We start from the raw sequence: 25,969 nt of genomic DNA, 5'->3' as shown, positions 1-25,969 counted from the left end.
ACTGGTACTTTTAAACTTGTTTTAATTATTTATCGATAACAATTTGCAGGATGCGCTTAGATATTTAGCAACAATGAAAATAGACATTTTTTAATTGTTACCTTTTATTAAAAAAATCATTTTTAGAATTGGTTTAATTACATACTCCATGTGATGTAATTAAAAATACCCGCCATTAATGTGGCCTAAGGAATTAAATATATCCTCTAGATTTGAATAACAATCACTGATAATTGCCTTGCATAAATAAGTGTTGCAGAAAGGTCTTTTGTAGGATTTCAAAAGAGCAAACTTATTCATTCATTCATTCCATCATTCATTGAACACAAGGAACAAAAAAATGGCTACCAAACTGAGACTTACGCCGACGCAACGATTCTCCAACTTTTTTAAGGTTGTCAAAATATTTGCCATGGTTTGTGGGGCCAATATTTTCAGAGCGGATTATCGATTCAATCCTTTCACTGGGTTCGTTGTTGGAGTTATTTTGACGTTTTTCGGTTTTACCTGGTATTCGATGTATGTGGGCGTGGTCATTGATAATGATTTTACAACAATTCTACAATCGTTATGTTACACCGGGGCGGCAATACAGGTGAGAACCTACTACATTTGCCTCTAAATATTGCCTTAAAATATGAACTTCTGTTACAGGGTGCCACCAAGCTCGTGGTCAGTCTTTGCCAAACTTACACGTTACATGTGTTCGGAACTTTTGAACATTTACGAGGGATACGAGTGCAAAAACGAACATTTTATACAGCATTTGCAAAACACTTTATCATCGGTCAAGCGAGCTGTGTTCATTCTACTGGAGATATATTCCATACAAACGATTGGTGTTCTGACGGTACCATTGTTGTACTATTTTCTTTGGGATCAACATATCGATCGATTATACCACTTCTTATACCAGGAACTGATAAAAATTCTCATTTTGGGTTCTATATCTATCAATTCTATCATATTTGCTGCGTATGCTTTGCCTCGTTTGGCAACTTTGCAAGTGATAGTTATATGGTTATACTTGTTGTTCACGTGCCGCTGTTTAAAAATATTCTCAAATTAAAATTTGATCATTTGAATGAAATACTGCAGGAATATCCCCGCGATGCGGAGAGAACTGAACCATTGTTGAAAGAAATTTTCCAATGGCATCGAACGTCCATTGCGTAAGTTGAATTTTTATCAATACTCAGTTAGAAAATAGGGTTTATGGTATATAATTTTTTTAGAGAAAAAATTATTTTTGCTTTATCTTGTATAGTTTTTCTTTAGGAAATTCAAAAAATGTATGGATTAACAGAGAAGGCGAATAAGATCTTCACACGTTTTGCGAAAGTAGTCATGGTTGTTACCGTATTGGTTCTACCTCTCCCATCCAACAGGATCACTTAATGAATTCTAAATGATTTTTAAGCATCACTGAAAGACATTTTTTTCAAAAAAAAAAAAAAAAAAAAAAAAAAAAAAAAAAAAAAAAAAGTTATGCGATAATTATGAATTTTTGAACATTTTTTAAAGAATTTCAGATCTTGAAGTTTTTTTAAACCCTACAACACTCTGGGGGGGGGGGGGGGTATTATACGTTTGATTTGGCCAAAAATTATGTAACACCTCGAAATATTGGTTTCCCACATAGGAAAGTATATATGGATCTTCCTATCTCGCCGAGCTGAGTCGATCTAGCTATGTATGTCCGCCCGTCCGTCTGTCCATGTTAAATTGTAATTATCTACAGGTTCATAATTGCGACCTTCACGGAATTTGTAATGGATGTGGGGCTAGAGCCAGAATAGAAGCCTATTGCTTTTCCTGATTTTGCAGTTGTTCTACAGGTCGCAATTATAGACCAATCGACGCGGAAGTTAGCATGGGGCTAGAGCTTAGGGCAGGGCAGAAGTCTTCCAATTTTGATGGTCATCGGATAATAGTTAGTGGGTGAAATATACCATAACATTTGTGTTAAATAAGAGCCAAATGTTCCATTAAACCGCGAATATTTTAAATCCCAGCGAAATCACAATTAGTCGAACAGGTCAATCCTGACCGTTACGTAGATGCCGATAGTAAATATATAGGATATATATAGCGAAATATATACAATGCGTATATACAAATGAAGGGGATGTTAGCTAGAATGCTTATATCTGAAGAATGGCTGGACCGACGGCTGGACGGAATACAATCTAAAAAAAATCTCATAAAAATGTATCAATAATGATGGTAATATAGATTTTGTAGTATTTTGTGACATTTTTTTTTTTATTTTTTCATATTTTTTATTGCATGCGATTTTTTCAATTTGACTTAAAATAATTTGCATGGCCTATATAAGGTCGGCTAGTAAGACCATCTGACGACCAAGTTTTCTGTCAAAATATATTCTGAATTCGCACTATGAAAACAAAATAGTGACGTTCTTTGTGTTTGTTTTCTCTTTCGAGACGAGCTTAATGATCTGAAATTTGCAGTGAAAAGGAAAGCCAGATAGACACTATCACACACTCACCACTATGCGACGCGTTTCGCCGTTGGTTAAGCGGCTCATCAGGCATATTTGGTGTGGATGATGGCTTACAAGGGCCGTTCTCTGGAAAGTAGTATATATTTCGAAATTATTGCAAATTAGCATATGCGAATTATACACTAGAAACTCTCCAGGTTCGACTCAAGTTCTATTGGCAGATCTTTTTCACAGCAAAGTTTTGTTTTTGTAGTGATGGATTTTTTGTCCACAACAACTACATTGCTTCCAATGCATACACTTGTTTTAGTGCTGCTTTAGGAAGACGGGTTAATGGCTCTGAACGTAGAGACGGCAACTTCTAGTTGGCTGCACACCGAGGTCAGCGGTTCAAATCCCACAGCCAGGCTCGGATGAATTTTTGAGTTTTGCCTTGTTAAGGCGAAGATCATATGTTTTATGATTTATGTGTTTGTTTTCTCTTTCGAGACGAGCTTAATGATCTGAAATTTGCAGTGAAAAGGAATGCCAGATAGACACTATCACACACTCACCACTATGCGACGCGTTTCGCCGTTGGTTAAGCGGCTCATCAGGCATATTTGGTGTGGATGATGGCTTACAAGGGCCGTTCTCTGGAAAGTAGTATATATTTCGAACTTATTGCAAATTAGCATATGCGAATTATACACTAGAAACTCTCCAGATTCGACTCAAGTTCTTGTCAACAAATTTCCAAATAATTTAAATTATTAGAGGAGTTTGAAGACAAGATAAATTATAAACAAGTAAAAAAGCAGTAAGTTCGGCCGGGCCGAACTTTGAATACCCTCCACCATTTGAAACCAATTAGAAATTTTTCACAAAAAAAAAAAAAAAAAAAAAATAAAATCCATTAAAAATTCTTTAAAAATTTTTAAAATATCTAATGTGGACCTATAAAGACAAATCTATGTCTGCGTGTAAAGTACTCAAAAGGAACTCCTTGTGTGGATTTTCAGATAATTCCATTGGAAAAAGTGGCTAAAATCATCAAAATACGGAATATAGGGGAGTACCGTTATATGGGGGATATACGATATTGTGGTGCGGGGTATCGTTATATGGGAGCTATACGTTATCGTTAACCTATATAGAGGCTTATCTGTCGGGGGGTAAAGTGCTGACAAAGAACCCCTTGTGTACAAAGAACCCCTTGTGACCATTCCGTTGAAAACTATGGCTAAAACATCAAAATACCGAATATCGGGGGTACCGTTATATAGATAATTCCCTGCCGAGGTATAAAGTACCCACAAGGAACTCCCTGTGTGGATTTTCAGACAATTCCGATGAAAAATGTGGGTAAAATCATCAAAATACCGAATATGGGGGAGGGGGGGGGGGGGGGGTACCGTTATATGGGGGATATACGATATCGTGGACCTGTATAGACAATTCTCTCTTAGGGGGTAAAGTACTCACAAGTTACTACTTTTGTGGATTTTAAGACAATTCCATTGAAAAGTGTGGCTAACATCATCAAAATACCGAATATCGGGGGGTATAGTTCTATGGGGGATATACGATATCGTGGACCTATATAGACAATTCTTTTTTATGGGGGTAAAACGCCCACAAAGGACTCCTTTTGTGAAATTTCAGACAATTCCATTGAAAAATGTGGCTAAAATCTTCAAAATACCGAATACCGTGGAGGTACCGTTATATGGGAGTTATACGATATTGTGGACCTATATAGATAATTCTCTGCCGAGGTATAAAGTACCCACAAGGAACTACTTGTGTGGATTTTCAGACAATTCCATTCTATCTTAATTCGTTTAGACTGTAGCGTGATTACAACAGACGGATAGACGGACGGACAGGGCTAAATCGTCTTACAATTTTACGCTGATCAAGAATATATATACTTTGTTGGGTCTAAAATAATTATTTCGATGAGTTACAAACGGAATGACGAACTTAATATACCCTCCATACTTTTTTTGGTGGAGGGTATAATAAACCGAAAATTTTGTGAATTTTAAAAAAGGGGAATTTGCCGAATATGCAGGAAGAAGGAGTTTCCAGGAAGGAGTACAATTTTTCGGTTCAAAAGGATGTCAGAATGGAGTAAATTTTCCAGTTAGAATTTAAAGCAACGTCTTCTATATGTTCTGAAAACTTCGACGTTGCTGATGTGGTGAAATCAGGAAGAGAATATTATCGCGATAATATTCTGGAGGGTATATGAAAGCCTTGGGCGCGCAAACATTTTGGCCGCGGACCTTGGACATTCCAACAGGACTCAGCACCATTGCACTCAGCACGCTCCACACAGGAATGCTTACAAAATGAGGTTCCTTGCTCCATTTCCAGCGCTATTGGCCAACAAAATCTCCGGATATCAATCCGTTGGACTATTGTGTCTGGAGTATTTTGGAAAGCAAGGTTGGTATTAAAAAAATACCAAAGTGTTGATCACCTCAAGAAAGCGCTTCGCTGGAAATGGACCAAGATACAAGATACCGCAGAGCAACATTCAGCCAGTTTCATTGGCCGTTTGAAGGCCATAATTCGTGCCAAAGATGACCAATTTAAGCAAATCTAAACATATTATAAAATTTAAATTAAATTAATTAATAATTTAATTTCCGATATCATTCGCTTTAATTCAATAAAATGTTGTAAATGTTGTTGTAAAGTAAGGCGTTTGACTTTGTTGCTTTTTTTATCTCAACCTGTATGAATAATTGATAGGTATAAAATTTGATACGGCCAAAACGTGTTGTTCCAACTCTCCATAACTCTGCTAGGACGATATCAGTCTACTCTCCCAAGTACCTCCCCCACAAAGAGTCAACATTTTGAATAATTTAGCTATCATAAAATGCGTAATTAGCATACCTCCAACACAAAAGTCGACATTCTGATACATGATGTTTTCCTTTTGATTGTTTTCATTTGTTGACAATTAACAAATTTGCCGTGATTATTAGACGTCAGGGCGAAACAAGTTTTTTTCGCCTAGAAAAAAAAATTGACATTAAAATTAACAGATAGAGCTGTATTTTTTACCAATTCGCTTCCTGGCCGACCTTATATATGCCATGATAATTTGTAAAATTGTTTTAACCTTACAACACAGGTCGGCAATATTATATAAGTATTGCAAATATCATCCGATCCTCACGAAAATTTTCACAAGGGTAGGGTTGGGGTCAGAAGGGCTGGCCCTGTTGTTTTCAAAGATGTTCGCAATATATTAGTGGTTGAAATGGACCAACAACTAAAATGTTCCTGATTTTACAGCCGTTAAAGTCACAAATAGAAACCAAAAGACACGAAATCTCGCATAAGGTTAGAGTTTAGAACAGCGGGTACAATAGACCACTAATTTGGTGTGAAAAAATACCAGCATTACTTACAGGCGATATCCGAAATACACAAAAGGCGAACTTCTGGCTTGGGTATTATGTATTATGTGGTAAGGGTATTATGTCTTTGTGCATTTGTTTGTAACATGGAGAAGGAAACGAGATAGACCCATAGTTACTTTTGAGAACCTTCATAGAATCACTTTCTGAGTCGATTTATGCATGTCAGTCCGTCTGTCCGTCCGTCCGTCCGTCTGTCCATGTATTCTTGTGAACAAAATGCAGGTCGCATTTATTATCCGATTGAGATGAAATTTTCCAAACAATATTTTTTTGGCCCAAGGACGAACCCTATTGAAATTGGTGAGAATCGGATCAAATTTAGATATAGCTCCCATATATATCTTCATCCGATTTCGGGTTAAATGTGCACCAAATATCAACTATCAGTCCAAAATACCTGAATTTTGGCACACCCAACCGAGTTCGGCCTAGAAGCAAGTATATCAAATTTGGAGAAAATCGGTTCAGATATAGCTATAGCTCCCATATATATCTTTCATCCGATTTGATCTTTAAGTCCCTCACATTCCTACTATGCACTCCACAACCGTGATATTTGGTACCAGGTATTAGATGGAGCACAGAAATAGCTGTTTTAAATTTTATCGAAATCGGTTCATATTTGGATATAGCTCCCATATATATCTTCATCCGATTTCGGGTTAATTGACCACCAAATGGCCAATATCAGCCCAAATGGCCCGAATTTTGGCACATGTGACCGAGATTAGCCTTAAAGCAAATACAACAAATTTGGAGAAAATCGGTTCAGAAACAGCTATAGCTCCCATATATATATATTCATCCGATTTCGGGTTAAATGTGCACCAAATGTCCACTATCAGTCCAAATTACCTGAATTTTGGCACACCCAACCGAGTAGAGCAAGTATATCAAATTTGGAGAAAATCGGTTCAGAAACAGCTATAGCTCCCATATATATCTTTCATCCGATTTGGTGTTTAAGCCTCTCACATTCGTAATATGCACTCCACAAGAATGATATTTGGTACCAGATATAAGATACAGCCCAGAAATAGCTGTTTGTAATTTTATCGAAATCGGTTCAGATTTGGATATAGCTCCCATATATATCTTCATCCGATTTCGGGTTAATTGTGCACCAAATGGCCGATATAAGTCCAAATGGACTGAATTTTAGTACATCGGACCAAATTCAGCCTAGAAGCAAGTATATCAAATTTAGTGAAAATCGGTTCAGATATAGATATAGCAACCATATATATGTTTCATTCGATTTAGAGTTTTAGTCCCATACATTCGTAATATTCACTCCACAACCGTGATATTTGGTACCAGGTATTAGATGGAGCACAGGAATAGCTGCTTTAAAATTTTATCGAAATCGGTTCAGATTTGGATATAGCTCTCATATATATCTTCATCCGATTTCGGGTTAAATGTGCACTAAATGGTCAATATCAGCCCAGATCACCAGTCTAGAAGATAATACGTAAAATTTGGAGAAACCCGGTTCAGAGATAGCTATAGTTCGTAAAATGCACGATAGAATTAGATAGATTTTGATTTTGTACCAAATATCTCATAGAGCTCTGAAATGCCCTGTATAAACCTTTTTACGACAGCTCTACTAAATATGCATAGTGGTGTAGGGTATCATATAGTCGGCCCCGCCCGACTTTTGAGCTTTCCTTACTGGTTTATACCCTACACCACATAGTGGTAAGGGTATTATGTCTTTGTGCATTTGTTTGTAACATGGAGAAGGAAACGAGATAGACCCATAGTTACTTTTGAGAACCTTCATAGAATCACTTTCTGAGTCGATTTATGCATGTCAGTCCGTCTGTCCGTCCTTCCGTCCTTCCGTCCGTCCGTCCGTCTGTCCATGTATTCTTGTGAACAAAATGCAGGTCGCATTTATTATCCGATTGAGATGAAATTTTCAAAACAATATTTTTTTTGGCCCAAGGACGAACCCTATTGAAATTGGTAAGAATCGGATCAAATTTCGATATAGCTCCCATATATATCTTCATCCGATTTCGGGTTAAATATGCACCAAATATCCACTATCAGTCCAAATTACCTGAATTTTGGCACACCCAACCGAGTTCGGCCTAGAAGCAAGTATATCAAATTTGGAGAAAATCGGTTCAGATATAGCTATAGCTCCCATATATATCTTTCATCCGATTTGATCTTTAAGTCCCTCACATTCCTACTATGCACTCCACCACCGTGATATTTGGTACCAGGTATTAGATGCAGCACAGAAATAGCTGTTTTAAATTTTATATCTTCATTGGATTTCGGGTTAACTGACCATCAAATGGCCAATATCAGCCCAAATGACCCGAATTTTGGCACATGTCACCGAGATTAGCCTTAAAGCAAATGCAACAAATTTGGAGAAAATCGGTTCAGAAACAGCTATAGCTCCCATATATATCTTCATCCGATTTCGGGTTAAATGTGCACCAAATGTCCACTATCAGTCCAAATTACCTGAATTTTGGTACACCCAACCGAGTTCGGCCTAGAAGCAAGTATATTAAAATTGGAGAAAATCGGTTCATATATAGATATAGCTCCCATATATATCTTTCATCCGATTTGGTGTTTAAGCCTCTCACATTCGTAATATGCACTCCACAAGAATGATATTTGGTACCAGATATAAGATACAGCCCAGAAATAGCTGTTTGTAATTTTATCGAAATCGGTTCAGATTTGGATATAGCTCCCATATATATCTTCATCCGATTTCGGGTTAAATGTGCACTAAATGGTCAATATCAGCCCAAATCACCATTCCAGAAGCTAATACGTAAAATTTGGAGAAACCCGGTTCAGAGATAGCTATAGTTCGTAAAATGCACGATAGAATTAGATAGATTTTGATTTTGTACCAAATATTTCATAGAGCTCTGAAATGCCCTGTATAAACCTTTTTACGAGAGCTCTACTAAATATGCATAGTGGTGTAGGGTATCATATAGTCGGCCCCGCCCGACTTTTGAGCTTTCCTTACTGGTTTATGCTGATTTCGTTGACGAATATAGCCAAATATCGTAGACAAGCAAATCATATAGATCAGTCTAAATTTGGCGGTATGGAGGGGCTTCTGGCTTTTGGAGATGATTGCAAAATATTTAGGGGTTCAGATAGCCAAAAACAGAATTGTTTTTCCGATCACACAATTGAAGCCAATCGACACGCCTGTGAAGAGAGTTAAGGACAGGGAAGAATTTTAGCATTTTGGATGACCATTGGATTATATTTAGCTCTAAAATGGACTACAACAACTAACAGCCCGACGGAGTGCATAAATATTTGGAAAATGGCCCTAGTCAAAATCCTAATTTCAAAGGCGAAATCTCCCAATATGGAATTGGACATAAGGGGGCTTCTTGTAGTAGGATATAACATAGTCGGCCCCGCACGACAATAGCCTTTGCTTACTTGTTTTACTTGTTATTTCTCTCCAGCTTTTCTCAAAATGTTACAAAAATTTTCTTTTGGATTATATTCGTGCAAGTTTTTTCCTCAACATTCGCTATTATTTGCATTATGGTCTGTCACTTCTTGGGCGTCTGGCCAGCGGCTCCCGTTTATATGATGTACTGTTTTGCCATCCTATATATGTTTTGTGGCCTTGGTAATTTGATAGAAATTTCAGTTGAGTAAATACCGTATAAACGCTTTCAAATCGCAATTAATACTGAATGGTTCTTACATTTTTCGAATGATGATCTCACTCGAATCATTTATGATTGTAATTGGTACGAACTAACGGTGTCGGAACAAAAAATGATACTCATCATGCTAAGGAAGTCGCAGCAGGCACCGTCTATGACCGTTGGCGGTTTTATGCCGCTGAGCTTGAATACGGCTTTGCAGTTGACAAAATCTATTTATACCGCAGCCATGATTTTGAATGAGTTTCTAAATTGAATAATTTACAATCTTTTTCGAGCAGAACATTTAAAAGTGTAGTTGGCATTAAATATATACATATATGTGGTAGAAATTATTTACTGTGACACAATTAAATTTTTATACCCTCCACCATGGGTAGGAGGGTATATTAACTTTGTCATTCCGTTTGTAACACCTCTAAATATTCGTCGTAGACCCCATAAAGTATATATATTCATAATCAGCATAAAATTCTAAGACGATTTAGCGATGTCCGTCTGTCTGTCCGTCTGTCTGTCTGTTGAAATCACGATAGAGCCCACATTATTTGACGTAGACCTTTGAAATTTGGCACAAGTGTGTGTATTGTCCCTAGGATGGTTGGTATTGAAAATGAGATATATCGGTCCACGTTCTGGTGTAGTCCCCATATAACGGTACCTCCCGATATTGGGTATTTTGATGATTTATGCCACATTTTTTCACGGATTTATCTGAAAATTGGTATTTGTAGGTCATGACGGGTCCCTGAGCGTGTGGCAAAACATTGCATGTATAGGTCCACGTTTTGGTATAGCCCCCATATAAAGGTACCTACCGATATTCGGTATTTTGATGATTTATGCCACATTTTTTCACGGATTTGTCTGAAAATTGGTATTTGTAGGTCACAACGGGTCCCTGAGCGTGTGGCAAAACATTGCATGTATAGGTCCACGTTCTGGTATAGTCCCCATATAACGGTACCTCCCGATATTCGGTATTTTGATGATTTATGCCACATTTTTTCACTGATTTGTGTAAAAGTTGGTATTTGTGGGTCATAATGGGTCCTAGTTCGTGTGGCGAAACATTGTAATTATAGGTGCACGTGTGGGTGTAGCCCCTAGATAACGGTACCTCCCGATATTCGGCATTTTAATGTTTTTTGCCACATTTCTTCTAATGTTCTTTTACCCTAGGGTGGAGGGTATTAAAAGTTTGGCCCGGCCGAACTTAATGTTTTTTTACTTGTTTATTGTAATTTTAAAATTTCAAAATTTGTAAAAAATTATACCATGTGCACCATTAGATTAAGTAATTTTGCTTACATGCACATGTACGAAGAACGAGTATATTTCCCAATATTTCCAAGTTTTAACTTACTTGCCCGAGACGTTTTATAATAATAAACGTAATGAACTATGGAATAAAAGGCGTTATGGATTGATTTTGTATTGCAGTCAAACGTTAATGTCAATGGAAACTGGTTGAAAGCATATCACGCCCCTGGAAAGGGGCAAAGCTGGCTGTAAATTCTCAATCTGAGCAGTAACAGCCAATGCAATGAAATCAAGACAACGACTGGCTTCCTGCTATCATATGGCTACCAGGCCATACCATATTTCTCAATGTATGGGTTGCGACCGACTGGTTGATATTTTTGCATGTTTGATGAAGCTGCAAAGTCCATCTCCCCTTTACAACAGCATAACTATTTGAGATTGTATCTACGGCTTTATTTAGAAAGTAAATCCCACTGCTCACTCACTCAAAGTTATTAATATTGCAATTGAATTAACATTTAGAATGAACTAATTTAAATAAAGTGTTTGTTTTCCTAATTGATATTAAAAACCAGTAAAGAAAGTCCTAAAGTCGGGCGGGGCCGATTTTATGATACCCGACACTACTTTGCTAATTTAGCTCAGCTCCACTTAGTAATTAAACGTTTTTATGGGAGAATTCAATCATACACGCTATGATTATAATTATAATTTAACATACAAAGGACTAAATATGCCGAAGTATTTGTATCTTTTAAATTCGGACTTGTATTGCCCATTTGGTGCGAAATTAATTTGAAATCGGATAAAAATATATGTGGGAACTATATCCAAATCTGAACCGATCTCGATAAAATTTGGCAAAGATATTTGTGAGCTGTATTTGATATATTTCCCTGAATATCGTTGTTACGGAGTGCATATTACGGCTGTGGGTAACAAATACAATAAATCGGATGAACAAAATATATGGGAGATATAACTATATCTGAACCGATCTTCAACAAATTTGGCATACTACTAAATTCTAAACTAAATTCGGTCGTATGTGCCAAATTCCATCCCATTTGGACAAATATTAGACGTTTGGTGCACAATAAACGCTAAATCGGACGAAGTTATACACGGGAGCTATATTCAAATCTGAACCGATCTCGATAAAATTTAGCAAATGTATTTCTGAGCTACATTTGATATATTTCCCCAAATATTGTTGTTACAGAGTGCATATTACGGCTGCGGAGGACAAAAATAACAAATCGGATGAACAATATATATGGGAGCTATAGCTATATCTGAACCGATTTCGATAAAATTTGGCATACTCATTTTCAGGCCTAATTTGGTTGTATGTGCAAAATTTCATACTATTCGGGCTGATATTACACGTTTGGTGCACAATAAAAGGCAAATCGGACGAAGATATATATGGGAGCTATATCTAAATTTTGACCGATTATCTCCAATTTCAATAGGGTTCGTCCTTGGGCCAAACAAATGTTGTTTGCAAAATTTCATCTCAATCGGATAATAAATGCGACCTACATTTTGTTCACAAGAATACATGGACAGACGGACGGACGGACATGCATAAATCAACTCAGAAAGTGATTCTATGCAGATCATCAAAAGGAACTATGGGTCTATCTCGTTTCCTTTTGCCTGTTACAAACAAATGCACAAAGACATAATACCCTGACCACCTTGTGGTGTAGGACGAGTGGCTTTGAAATGACAGCTGTCTGAAGTTGGTTGCCGTTTTTATACCCTACACCACATAGTGGTAAGGGTATTATGTCTTTGTGCATTTGTTTGCAACATGGAGAATGAAACGAGATAGACCCCTAGTTACTTTTGAGAACCTTCATAGAATCACTTTCTGAATCGATTTATGCATGTCAGTCCGTCTGTCCGTCCTTCCGTCCGTCCGTCTGTCCATGTATTCTTGTGAACAAAATGCAGGTCGCATTTATTATCCGATTGAGATGAAATTTTCCAAACAATATTTTTTTGGCCCAAGGACGAACCCTATTGAAATTGGTGAGAATCGGATCAAATTTAGATATAGCTCCCATATATATCTTCATCCGATTTCGGGTTAAATGTGCACCAAATGTCCACTATCAGTCCAAATTACCTGAATTTTGGCACACCCAACCGAGTTCGGCCTAGAAGCAAGTATGTCAAATTTGGAGAAAATCGGTTCAGATACAGCTATAGCTCCCATATATATCTTTCATCCGATTTGATCTTTAAGTCCCTCACATTCCTACTATGCACTCCACATCCGTGATATTTGGTACCAGGTATTAGATGGAGCACAGAAATAGCTGTTTTAAATTTTATCGAAATCGGTTCAGATTTGGATATAGCTCCCATATATATCTTCATCCGATTTCGGGTTAATTGACCACCAAATGGCCAATATCAGCCCAAATGGCCCGAATTTTGGCACATGTGACCGAGATTAGCTTTAAGGCAAATACAACAAATTTGGAGAAAATCGGTTCAGAAACAGCTATAGCTCCCATATATATGTTTTATCCGATTTGGTGTTTAAGCCTCTCACATTCGTAATATGCACTCCACACGAATGATATTTGGTACCAGATATAAGATACAGCCCAGAAATAGCTGTTTGTAATTTTATCGAAATCGGTTCAGATTTGGAAATAGCTCCCATATATATCTTCATCCGATTACGGGTTAATTGTGGACCAAATGGCCGATAAAAGTCCAAATGGACTGAATTTTAGTACATCGGACCAAATTCAGCCTAGAAGCAAGTATATCAAATTTAGTGAAAATCGGTTCAGATATAGATATAGCAACCATATATATGTTTCATCCGATTTAGTGTTTTAGTCCCTTACATTCGTAATATTCACTCCACAACCGTGATATTTGGTACCAGGTATTAGATGGAGCACAGGAATAGCTGTTTTAAATTTTATCGAAATCGGTTCAGGTTTGGATATAGCTCCCATATATATCTTCATCCGATTTCTGGTGATTGACCACCAAATGGCCGTAATAGCATCAATTTTGGCAAATCCGACAGAAACCAGCTTAGAAGCAAGTACACCAATTTTAGTAAAAATCGGTTCAGATATAGCTATAGCTCCCATATATATCTTTCATCCGATTTGGTCTTTAAGTCCCTCACATTCGTAATATGTACTCCACAGGAATGATATTTGGTACCAGATATCAGATAAAGCCCTAAAATAGTAGATTTTAATTTTATTAAAATCTGTTCCGATTTGGATATGCCTCCCATATATATCTTCATCCGATTTCGTGTTAATTGTGCATCAAATGGCCAATATCAGCCCAAATGGCTTGAATTTTCGTACATTAGACCGAATTCAATCTAGAAGCTAATACGTCAAATTTGGAGAAACCCGGGTCAGAGATAGCTATAGTTCGTAAAATGCACGATAGAATTAGATAGATTTTGATTTTGTACCAAATATCTCATACATCTCTGAAATGCCCTGTATAAACCTTTTACGAGAGCTCTCCTAATTATGCATAGTGGTGTAGGGTATCATATAGTCGGCCCCGCCCGACTTTTGAGCTTTCCTTACTGGTTTCATTTCACGCTGAAATTTAAATAACCGAATATTGGCTGAGGGTATGCAGCTGTCGGCAGTACCGACTGATTCTATTTAACTTGTTTAAGTTTTTTTTTTTTAGATTCGTCGGAATTCAGTAAACTTTGAATTGAATTGAATAATATCGCTTAAATCAATTTCAAAATACCGAATATAGGGAGATACCGGGGGTAATATTGAGGTTATACGAGGATGGGGACCTGTGCCTGCAATTTTGTCTGTCGCAGATTGTAGTACCCATTACGAACGTTGACCTGTATAGTCCATTTTCAATACCAAATTCCTACAGAACAAGCATACATCTGAAGGTAGAGTGATTTCCACAGATGGACAGACGAACGGACAGGGCTAAATCGTCTTCGAATTTAACGCTGATCAAGAGTGTATGACAAACCAGTAAGGAAAAGACAAAAGTCGGGCGGGGCCGACTATATTATACCCTACACCACTATACATATTTAGTAGAGCTCCCGTAACAAAAAAATTGATTTGAAGTAGATTACACAAACTATCATCATTTGGCTTTAGAGCAGTTATTGTTTGGTTTCAGAGGTAACTAATATATAGGAGGCATAATCTTTTATACCAAATAACATTGCCATGGAATGCATGATATCACTTCGAGAAGGCGAGTTCCACAAAATGGAAATGTAAGACCCGAAATTCACTCCATTTGGGCTGTTATTTGCCATTATTTGCACAATAAACCTGAAATTGGATTAAGGATTTATATATGAACTATATCCAAATCTTATCCGTTCTGGAAATTTGGCAAAGGTATTTCCGAGCTTTACAAGATATCTGGTAACAAATATTATTATTGTAGAATTCATATTTCTAATGTGAGGGACTCAAATACCAAATATGGGAGCTATATCTTAACCAATATTCTCCGAATTCTATGTACTTGCTTCTAGACTGAATTCTGTCGAATATTCCAAAATTCAGTACTTTTGGACTGATATTGGCCATTTGGTGCACAAGTAAGCCGAAATCAGTTGAAGATATGTATGGGAGCTATATCCAAATCTGCACCGATTTTGATTAAATTTGGCAGAGATATTTTTCGGCTGTATCTGCTAATTGGTATCAAATACCATTGTTGTCGAATGCATATTACTACGAATGTGAGGGACTTAAACACCAAATCAGATGAAATATATATAAAGGAGCCGATTAACCGATTTTCACCAAATGTATGTACTGGCTTCTGGACAGAATTCAGGCGGATATTCCAAAATTAAGATCATTTGGACTGATATTCGCTATTTGGTGCACAATTAACCCGAAATCGGTTGAGGATTTAGTTATATGGGAGCTATATCTAAATCTGATCCGATTATCACCAATTTTAATAAAGTTAGTCCTTGGGCCAGACAAATATTGCTTGCAAAATGTCCTCTCTATCGGATAATAAATGCGACCTCCATGTTGGTCACAAGAATACATGGACGGACGGAGAGACGGGCTGACGTACATAAATCGACTCAGAAAGTGATTCTATGAAGATCCTCAAAAGTAACTATGGGTCTATCTCGCTTCCTTCTCCATGTTACAAACAAATACACAAAGACATAATACCCTTACACTATATGGTGTAGGGTATAAATATAAACTGGAAGTTTAGCTTCGATCTTATGGTGACATTACATGTATAAGAGATGATTTACATTTAAATTATTAAAAAAATTAATAAAAGACCAACCTGTTTATTCCACGCAACATAAATGCTGTATAATAAAAACTCTTATCGTCGAAAATATATTGGAAAGTTTCTTTCAATGCGTCACAAAATCTTTGCATATTGGGTGAAAGCAAGACAGCTGAATAGATTCAAATCAGACTGCAATAAGAGAGCCTAATTAAATTTCAGTTTCAAAATCAAACAGTCCAACATTTTAACGAGACACTGTGTTTTTCCGAAACAATGGATGAATATAGAAGAGATGAGGTCATTCATAAATTGATGAAGAGAAAAACACAATTAAACTCCATTTCGGTTAATTGAATTCGGTACTGCAGGCAAAGAGAACGAGAATCCAATGCCGATATGTTAAGTAACACTTACCTGGCAACGATATGTTTAACATGATTCGTTAGGCATTTATCTCGATGACTGCAGAGAAACTCTTTTTTCCATTCAGCTACTAATGCTACAAATGATTCTAATGGTTCTATATGAGGTACTGAAGATAAAGTTTGCCCAACAGTTCACGGAGACGTCGATAAAGGTGTGGCTATTGCAAAAAAAAAAAAAAAAATAGAATAAGAAATGATGAAAAGTTTTACTTCATTTGATTATTATTTTAATATGATAATATTTGCTATGATTTTTCTAGAAAAATGAAATATGAAATATAAATATGTAAACTGAAATGGCTCAATTTTGTATTAATTAAAACGTTTTCCTTGTTATCATTACGTTTATTTTTTGTGTACCAAAAAAATCAAAATATTTGAAGTTTTGAATTATCAATGTCAAGATTTTAATTTACAAAACTATAAATTTTGATAAAGTTATAATGATATGCTGCCGACGATATACATGAAAATATACAATTATAATAAATATTGATTGATATTCGACCGAATTTAGTCTGGAAGCAAATACTTAAATTTGGTGAAAATAGATTTAGATGTAGCTCCGATATACATGTTTAACCAGATTTCAATTTAAGTCAGAATATGCACTCTATCCTAATATTATTTTTTATATCTGAAAGTTTGTTTCTTTGTAATATATAGGCTCAACAAGTAAAAAAGCAGTTAAGTTCGGCCTAACTTTTTATACCCTCCACCGAATATCTGGAGGTACCTTTATATAGACGCTACACTAAAACGTGGACCCATGTAGACAATTCTTTTCTAGGGGTAATGTACTCACAAAGAACTCTTTTTGTTAATTTTCAGCCAATTCCGTTGAAAATGTGGCTAAAATCATCAAAATGCCGAAAATCGGGATATATACGATATCGTGGCCCGATATAGCCCGTCTTCGAAATGGACCTGCCTGCAGACAACAGTCAGATCTGTGCAAAATTGTAGCTTCTTGTTTAATTCGTTTTGACTTTAGCGTGATTACAACAGACGGATGGATGGATAGGACTAAATCGTCTTAAAATTTTACGCAAATCAAGAATATATATACTTTGTTGGATCTAAAACTATTATGTCGATTAGTTGGAGGGTATAAAAACTGCTAAACAGATTTTTTAAAAATGATCATATATACTACAGCATCGCTCGAAAGTAACATAGGCAATATACATTTTCAAATTCCACTTAAAACTGGAATTAAAGCAACTATATATATTCATAATCAGCGTACAATTCTAAGTCGATTTAGTTATGTCTGTCTGCCCGTCTGTCTGTCTGTTGAAATCACGATACAACCCACACTATTTGACGTAGAACGTCAAAATTTAACAGAACAATTTTTATTGTGTCTAGGATGGTTGGTATTGAAAATGAGACATATCGGTCCACGTTATAGTCCCCATATAAGGGTACCTCTCGATATTTGATATTTTGTTGATTTTTTCCAAATGTTTTCACGGATTTCTATAAAAATTGGTATTTGTATAATGGGTTCTTGCTCATGTGGTGAAAAATTATATGTATAGGTCCACGTTTTGGTATAGGCCATATACAATTTTACATCCTAATATTGGGCATTTTGATGAGTTTTGCCACATTTTTTCACGGATTTGTCTAAAAATTAGAACTTGTTGGCTCTGATGGGTTCTAGCTCCGGTGGCGAAACATTGCATGCATATGAGCACGATTTTGTATAGCCCCATTAACGGTACCTCTCGTTATTCAGTATTTTGATGATTTTTGTCATATTTTCCCACTAGTTTGTCTAAAAATTAGAATTTGTTGGCCATGATGGGATCAAGCTCCGTTGGCAGAATATTTCATATTGGGTCCCTGTTTTCTATAACATATATGGGTACACACATATATAGGTACACACCGATATTCGGTATTTTGATAATCCTAGTCACATTTACTCACGATTTTTTTTTTCAAAATTTTGTGATTAATACTCGCAATAGATAACAATCATTACACCCTACACCACAAGGTGGTCAGGGTATTATGTCTTTGTGCATTTGTTTGTAACAGGCAGAAGGAAACGAGATAGACCCATAGTTCGTTAGATGATCTGAATAGAATCACATTCTGAGTCGATTTATGCATGTCCGTCCGTCCGTCTGTCCGTCCGTCCGTCCGTCCGTCTGTCCATGTATTCTTGTGAACAAAATGCAGGTCGCATTTATTATCCGATTGAGATGAAATTTTGCAAACAACATTTGTTTGGCCCAAGGACGAACCCTATTGAAATTGTAGATAATCGGTAAAAATTTAGATATAGCTCCCATATATATTTCCATCCGATTTGCCTTTTATTGTGCACCAAACGTGTAATATCAGCCTAAATTGTATGGAATTTTGCATATACACCCAAATTAGGCCTGAAAATATGTATGCCAAATTTGATCGAAATCGGTTCAGATATAGCTATAGCTCCCATATATACGGTTCATCCGATTTGTTATTTTTGTCCACCGCCGCCTTAATATGCATTCTGCAACAACAATATTTGGGGAAATATATCAAATACAGCTCAGAAATACATTTGCTAAATTTTATAGTGATCGGTTCAGATTTGGATATAGCTCCCATATATAACTTCGTCCGATTTACTTTTTATTGTGCACCAAACGTTTAATATTTTTCCAAATGGGATGGAATTTGGCACTTACGACCGAATTGAGTCTGGAAGCTAGTATGTCAAATTTGGTGAAGATCGGTTCAGATATAGCTATAGCTTCCATATGTATTATTCGTCCGTTTTGTTATATTTGTTACCCACAACCGTAATATGCCATCCGTAACAACGATATTCAGGGAAATATATCAAATACAGCTCAGAAATATCTTTGCCAAATTTTATCGAGATTGGTTCAGATTTGGATATAGCTCCCATATATATCTTTATCCGATTTCAAATTAATTGTGCACCAAATGGGCAATACAATTCCGAATTTAAAAGATACAAATGCTTCGCCATATTTAGTCCTTTGAACTTTAAATTATAATTATAATCATAGCGCGTATGATTGAATTCTCCCATAAAAACTTTTAATTGTTATGTGGAGCTCTACTAAATTAGCAAAGTGGTGTAGGGTATCATAAAGTCGGTCCCGCCCAACTTTAAGACTTTCTTTACTGGTTTTAATATAAAGTTGTTTATATAGGCACCCGTTTTGGTATGGTCCCATATGACGGCCTCACTCACTTTATGTTTTTTTTTTTTTTTTTTTTTTTTTTGATAAGTTTAACTGCATTATCCAAACGGTGCTAGTGGTATATGAAATTTAAAGTGGAACACGCTTTAATTCAGGTACTTTCATATTACAATGTTTCCTTTACCCAAAGATGGAGGGTATTAAAAATTAAGCCCGGCGGAACTTAATGTTTTCACTAGTTTTTTTTTTTTTTTTTTTTAATAATGCTGTACAGTCGTACCTTTGGTTTTTTATAGGGACATTTGCCCAGATTTACCCCACTCTGTTATGCTGATTGGTATTCAAAACAATTTCACATAAAAAATCCATTTCCAAGATGCTAAACTTTGCCCTAATCTTAATTCGCTCCTCATGCAAAATTCTGTGTCGATCGGTTTCTGATTATGGCCCGTAAAGCGGCTGCAAAATCATAAAATTTTTAATTTTTTGGCAAATTTGAACCCTTAAATATACATAGTTAAAACAATAGGTTTTTTTCTGACCCTAAACCTACATCCATACAATATTTCTTGAGAATCGGACGATAATAGGTATAGATTTTATCTATTTCCCTATGTATCGATATCTTGGCCAATATTATCACTGTAATGGTCAGAAATGACATTTTAATGTATTTGTGATTTCGTTGGGATTAAAAGTATTCGCGGTTTAGTGGAAATTTTCGTATTTTCTTACATAAAAGATAGGGTCTATTTTAACCGCTAAATATTGTCCGATGACCAAACAAAATGTTAGACTGACAAAAACACACTCACTACAAAATATTTACCACATGTGTGTAACCTTGATAGCCTTATCTCCTGGCTAGTTGTTTATAAATCATTGGTTTGGAATGATTTCAGCTTTAACTTTTATTATTGTTCCCTTAGGAACAATTCTACGGTTCATTAATAGTTACATACTCTCCAGGATATTCATTATCTTTGTGAATGTGTTTTATCTTATCTTTCAAAATAATCTGCAAAAGCGGAGTGTGTGTGTACTTTTGCTATGGCAGTAACACAGCCATCCCTACTCCAGCTATCTAATGAAAGCCAATCAATACTGAGTAGACAAAATGATTGAATGGGTGCTTTATTTCCCTGTGTATGTTACCATTTCATATAACGGTACCTCCCGATATTCGGTAGTTTCATGATTTTAGCAACAAGTTCAAGAATAAATATTCTTCTCAATTTGTTTTTCCTATTTTGTCAACTTTATATAATGTACGATTTGACTTATCATATTAAACTCAATGGTTTTTTTTCGTAAACAAATTAAGATATTATTTTTACCTTATTATAAATATATAAACCAGTAAGAAAAGGCCAAAAGTCGGGCGCGGCCGACTACATGGTACCCTACATGCTTATTTCATACAAAATATGAACCACATAACGTTGCTTTTAGTACATGATATGACTTCGATAAGGATTATATTAAAAACAATATTTATTGGAGCAATAGTTATACTGGCCCGAATTTTACCATTTGGTGAACAAAAATCTACTTAATTTGGGCTGCTTATATTTGGTGAGCAATAACCGAAAATCGGACTAAGATTTACATCGAAGCTATATAAAAATCTGAGCCGATCTCTATAAAATTTGGCAAAGGTATTTTCGAGCCCGGTATCAAATATCATTGTTGTGTTCCTCACACGTGTGAGGGACTTTAATACAAAATCGGATGAAACATATATATGGGTGCTATGGCTATATCTGAACCGATTTTCACCAAAATTTGAAGCACTTCTTTATAGGCTGAATTCCGTAGGAAGTGGCAAAATTCATTCCATTTTGGGCTGACAATTGGTGCACAAAAAACCATATATTTCTAAGCTGTATCTGACATCTTGCACCAAATATGACTGTTGTGGATCCCGGATGAAATATATATACAGGGTGAGATGAAAAAACTGCTACCAACTTCAGACTGTTGTCAATTCTAAGCCACTCGTCCGACGGCTGTTAAAATTATTCCAGTGACAGCTCATTATATTGTTTACAAGCGTACACAAGGATTTTATTGAGAATTTTCCAAAAAAAAAAAAAAAAACAAAAAAAAAAAATAGTCAGAAATCGTTGGAAAAGTAAAGAAACGACTTGATCGAAACCCGCGTCGTAGTGGCCGAAAATGGCTCGCGAGCTAAACATATCGCAATATTCCATTCGCCAAATATTAAAAAATGAGCTCAGGGTAAAGCCATTGAAATTCCAAAGAGTGCAAGAACTTACACCGCAACAGAAAGAAAATAGACTCAAAAGAGCTAAAGAGTTTCGTCGATGAAAAAACATTCGTTTTCAGCAGTTGGTAAACAAACAAAATGATCGTGTTTACTTGCCAAAGAGGTCAGCTGAAAATGTGCACCTTCGGTTGGCAACCAGAACTCAAGCGCCGGCCATGGTGATGGTGTGGGCCGACGTAACAGCCGATGATCGCTCTCCACTCGTATTAATCGGCCGTGGCATCAGAATAAATGCCGAATATATCGTGAAAATATTCTGGAGGGTGTATTAAAGCCTAGGGCACGAAAACATGCGCCACCCAAAAATGGTTACAAAATCTTCGAATACCAATCCGTTGGACTATTGGTTCTGGAGTATTTTGGAAAGCAAGGTTGGCATTCAAAAATACCAACGTGTCGATCATCTCAAGCAAGCGCTTTGCCGGGAATGGGAAAAGAACTGTAGAGTAACATTCGGGCAGCGTGTGACGGTTTCATTGACCGTTCGAAGGCCATAATTCGTGCCAAAGGTGTCAAATTCGAACAAATCTAAACGTATTCTAAAAATTGATGCTATTTCCGAAATTTTTGCCCTCTTCAATAAAATAAAAAAAAAAAAAAAAATGTAAAAATTAAGGCATTTGACTTTGTTGCAGTTTTTTTTTATTTCACCCTGTACTTCCCACACAAAGGTTAAATTTTTGAAATAATTACAACTCTCATAGAATGCGAAATACGCATCCGCTTCTCTTCAAATTTCACACATCACAATAATTCCACCAACATATAATCTGGTGTGAAGATGAAATTTATCAGAGCACTCCTTCTGGCACCTCCCTCACAACAGGTCAAAATTTTGAATAACGAAAGCGCTCATCCTAATACTACCATTAACACAAGATCCACTACTTCTGGTATCTCCCCACAAAGGATTTCAATTTTCAATAATTATATCTCTTATAATATGCGAAACAAGTCAGCGATTCTGTAAAAACTTGGTAACTTAAGATCTGATGAGAATATACAATTCATGGGCTCACTCCTTCTGGTATCTCCCAACAAAATGTTTAAATTTTCATTAATTATTCTCATAAACTTGGAAATAAATTTTAGATAATCATCCCAATATTTGTTTTTCAGTATTAGATTAAGTGGAAGGCCACTTGATCTTTTGCCTCTTAATTTCTTAATTTTCCAAAAACTATTATATTCCTCATGCAAGTGTGAATGAAGTAGTCGATAGGTCAGATACGAAATGTCCAACCCACTCCATTGGAACCTCCCCTATAAAGGGTCAACAGTTTGGATAATCATAACGTAAGTCAAACTATGTTTAAATAAACGAACTGTGCCTAAGGGTATTCATCTGTCGGCAAAACCGACTGATACTTTTTAACTTGTTCTAATATACACTGCTGTGGTTGTAATATACTGTCATTGTGGTTACAAACAGCTAATGAATTATGAAATATTTCCAAAATAAAAATAAATAAATATAAACTTAGCGAATTATTTGCCTAGCATTCAAATTACAAAAAAAATTCTCTGTATTGCAATTTGGACAGACAAAAATCCTGATAGTGGAAACATTTGTTTATTTACTAAAACGAATCATAAAACAAGTTAAAAAGTATCAGATGTATAGCCAATGCTCGATTATTTAAATATATTTTGTCTTCTGTTATGATTATTCAGAATGTTGACTCTTTATGGAGTAGGCCCTGAAGGAATGGGCCAATATTGTCCGTTTCGTATCGGACCTATATAAATATGATATAAATATTGCGACGTGCCAGGTTTGGACTGTATTGGTTACTTCATTTACTTTATATAAGATATGTGATCATTTTTAGAACATTTTAAAATGTGCATGAGGTACCAGATATAGTCGATCGAAACTATATATTCCATATTAAAGTTTTCTGGTTTTGAGAAATATTTAGATATAGCAAGTTGTAAAGAATCGCTGAGTTGTTTCGCAAGTTATGACAGATAAATGTATTGAAAGTTGTGACCCTTTGTGGATGAGGTACAGAAGGGGTTCACAGATATATATCATCTTCCCAACAGATTTTGTGATAGCAAAAATGTTTGCATGTGTGAAATTTGAAGAGAGTTGGATCCTTATCCCGCCTCCTCTGAGCGTTTAGCTTTTTTAAAATCTTGGACCCTATATGAGGAGAGCTATAAGAGGAAATGGCTCGATCTCTGCCATCATTATAATATATCTTGTGCTGATGGAAATATTGAGATGTACCAAGCTTGAATGGAATCACATGTTAATTTCGCATTTTATGAGATACAGGAATATTCAAAATGCTGACCCTTTGTGGGGGAGGTACTAGAAGGAGCGGACCGATATTCCCATCTTCATTGCGGATTTTGTGTTAGTAGAAATTAAGGGAACCGTATGCTTCTTTTGGACTTTATAATCATTTTGCTTATCCAAAACTTTGGCCTTTTGTGGGGAAGGTACCAGAACAAAAGGTCCGGCCTCTACCGTCTGTATAACAGATCTTGTGTTTATGGAAATATTGAAATGTGCCAAGTCCGAATGGGATCGGCTGTTAATTTCGCGTTTTACGAGCTTCATGGATATTCAAAATTTTGACGCTTTGTGGGGGAGGTATCAGAAGAAGTGGACCGATATATCACACCAAACCTTGGGTTAATAAAAATATTGTGATGTGTGTAATTTTAAGACAACCCGACTCTTACATCACATTTTATAAGAGTTATAATTATTCAAAATTTCGACCCCTTGTGGGGGAGGTACTTGTGGAGTGGACCGATATTGACCATTTTTGCACCTGACCTAGCACTGATGCAAATATTTGGATTTGCAAAGTTGTAGCAAAATCGGATTATCCTTTCTCTTTCAGTGCAGTAAAATATATATATATTTTTTTTTTTTTTTTTTTGATCTTTTGTGGGGGAGGTACCAGACGGAGTGGAAATATATTATCCATCACCGAACTCGATCTAAGTTTGATAATAATATTACGACGTACCAAGTTTGGATCACATGGGATATTGCCTTCGAGAGTCATCGTGCGCCCCAGCCAGGCAGAGAAACGGATTTTTTCCAAAAAGATTTCGGGCCTAAACCCGTGTTTTCGAGACAGCTAATTTTTAATTTTGCTGAATAGGGTCTCAAAAATAGTTGATTCATTGTTGAATTTCAATATTAAAAAACAGATTATAAAATGTATTTACTAGGAAATCCATCACATAAATATTTATGTAATTAAAAATTCAAACTAAATTCCCTTGTGGACTCATTAAAAAAAATTGTTGGCATTTTTTAAATTTGTACAGAAAGCATTAAAAACACAAAACGGCAAACATATTTACGTTTTTGTCAACACTGCGTATGAGTATTGAAGCCATTATAATTTCATGAGTTGTTAATACGCCCCGAGGGCAGCATTTGAAAGTCAGCCAAATCTTTTGAAGTGTGAAAATAGATTGTATTATATTTTTAAAATGATTTTGATTTTTGGAAAAAATGTTTATAAATGTATCCATATTTGATATAGTATTAAAGACCATAACATGTGATTATATTTAATTTCGTATTTATTGAATTGAATTAATTAATCCATTTCAAATATTTACATTACTTCACAAACAAATTTTTTCTCTTTATCTGAAAGGAGTTATGTAAGATATTGGATTGTAAGATATTGGAGGATATGTAAGATATTGGATTATAGCACTGTGTGACAAAATTCTGTTTCCTTTTTATACCCTACAACACTATGTGTTGGGGGTATTATAAGTTTGATTGGACCAAAAATTATGTAACACCACGAAATATTGATTTCCCACATAGGAAAGTATATATGGATCTTCCTATCTCGCCGAGCTGAGTCGATCTAGCTATGTATGTCCGTCCGTCTGTCCGTCTGTCCATGTCAATTTGTAATCACTCTACAGGTCGCAATTATGGCCCGATCTCCACGAAATTTAGAATGGAGGTGGGGCTAG

General features: G+C 35.9%; 1 protein-coding gene across 1 annotated transcript; it reads left to right on the top strand.

Annotated features, from left to right (window-relative positions):
* Positions 1 to 340: 340 nt before the first annotated feature.
* On the top strand, positions 341 to 9,842 carry LOC131807105 (odorant receptor 67d-like). The gene is made up of 3 exons (XM_059132124.1): positions 341 to 595; positions 655 to 1,172; positions 9,615 to 9,842. The coding sequence occupies exons 1-3, from the start codon at positions 341 to 343 to the stop codon at positions 9,826 to 9,828; spliced, it is 987 nt and encodes a 328-aa protein (XP_058988107.1). The 3' UTR covers positions 9,829 to 9,842.
* Positions 9,843 to 25,969: the final 16,127 nt, after the last annotated feature.

Source organism: Musca domestica, unplaced genomic scaffold (genome assembly GCF_030504385.1).
Source record: "Musca domestica strain aabys unplaced genomic scaffold, Musca_domestica.polishedcontigs.V.1.1 11, whole genome shotgun sequence".
In the NCBI taxonomy this organism is placed as follows: domain Eukaryota; kingdom Metazoa; phylum Arthropoda; class Insecta; order Diptera; family Muscidae; genus Musca; species Musca domestica.
Note: the sequence above shows the minus strand (reverse complement) of the source record. Positions and strands in the feature narration are given on the sequence as shown.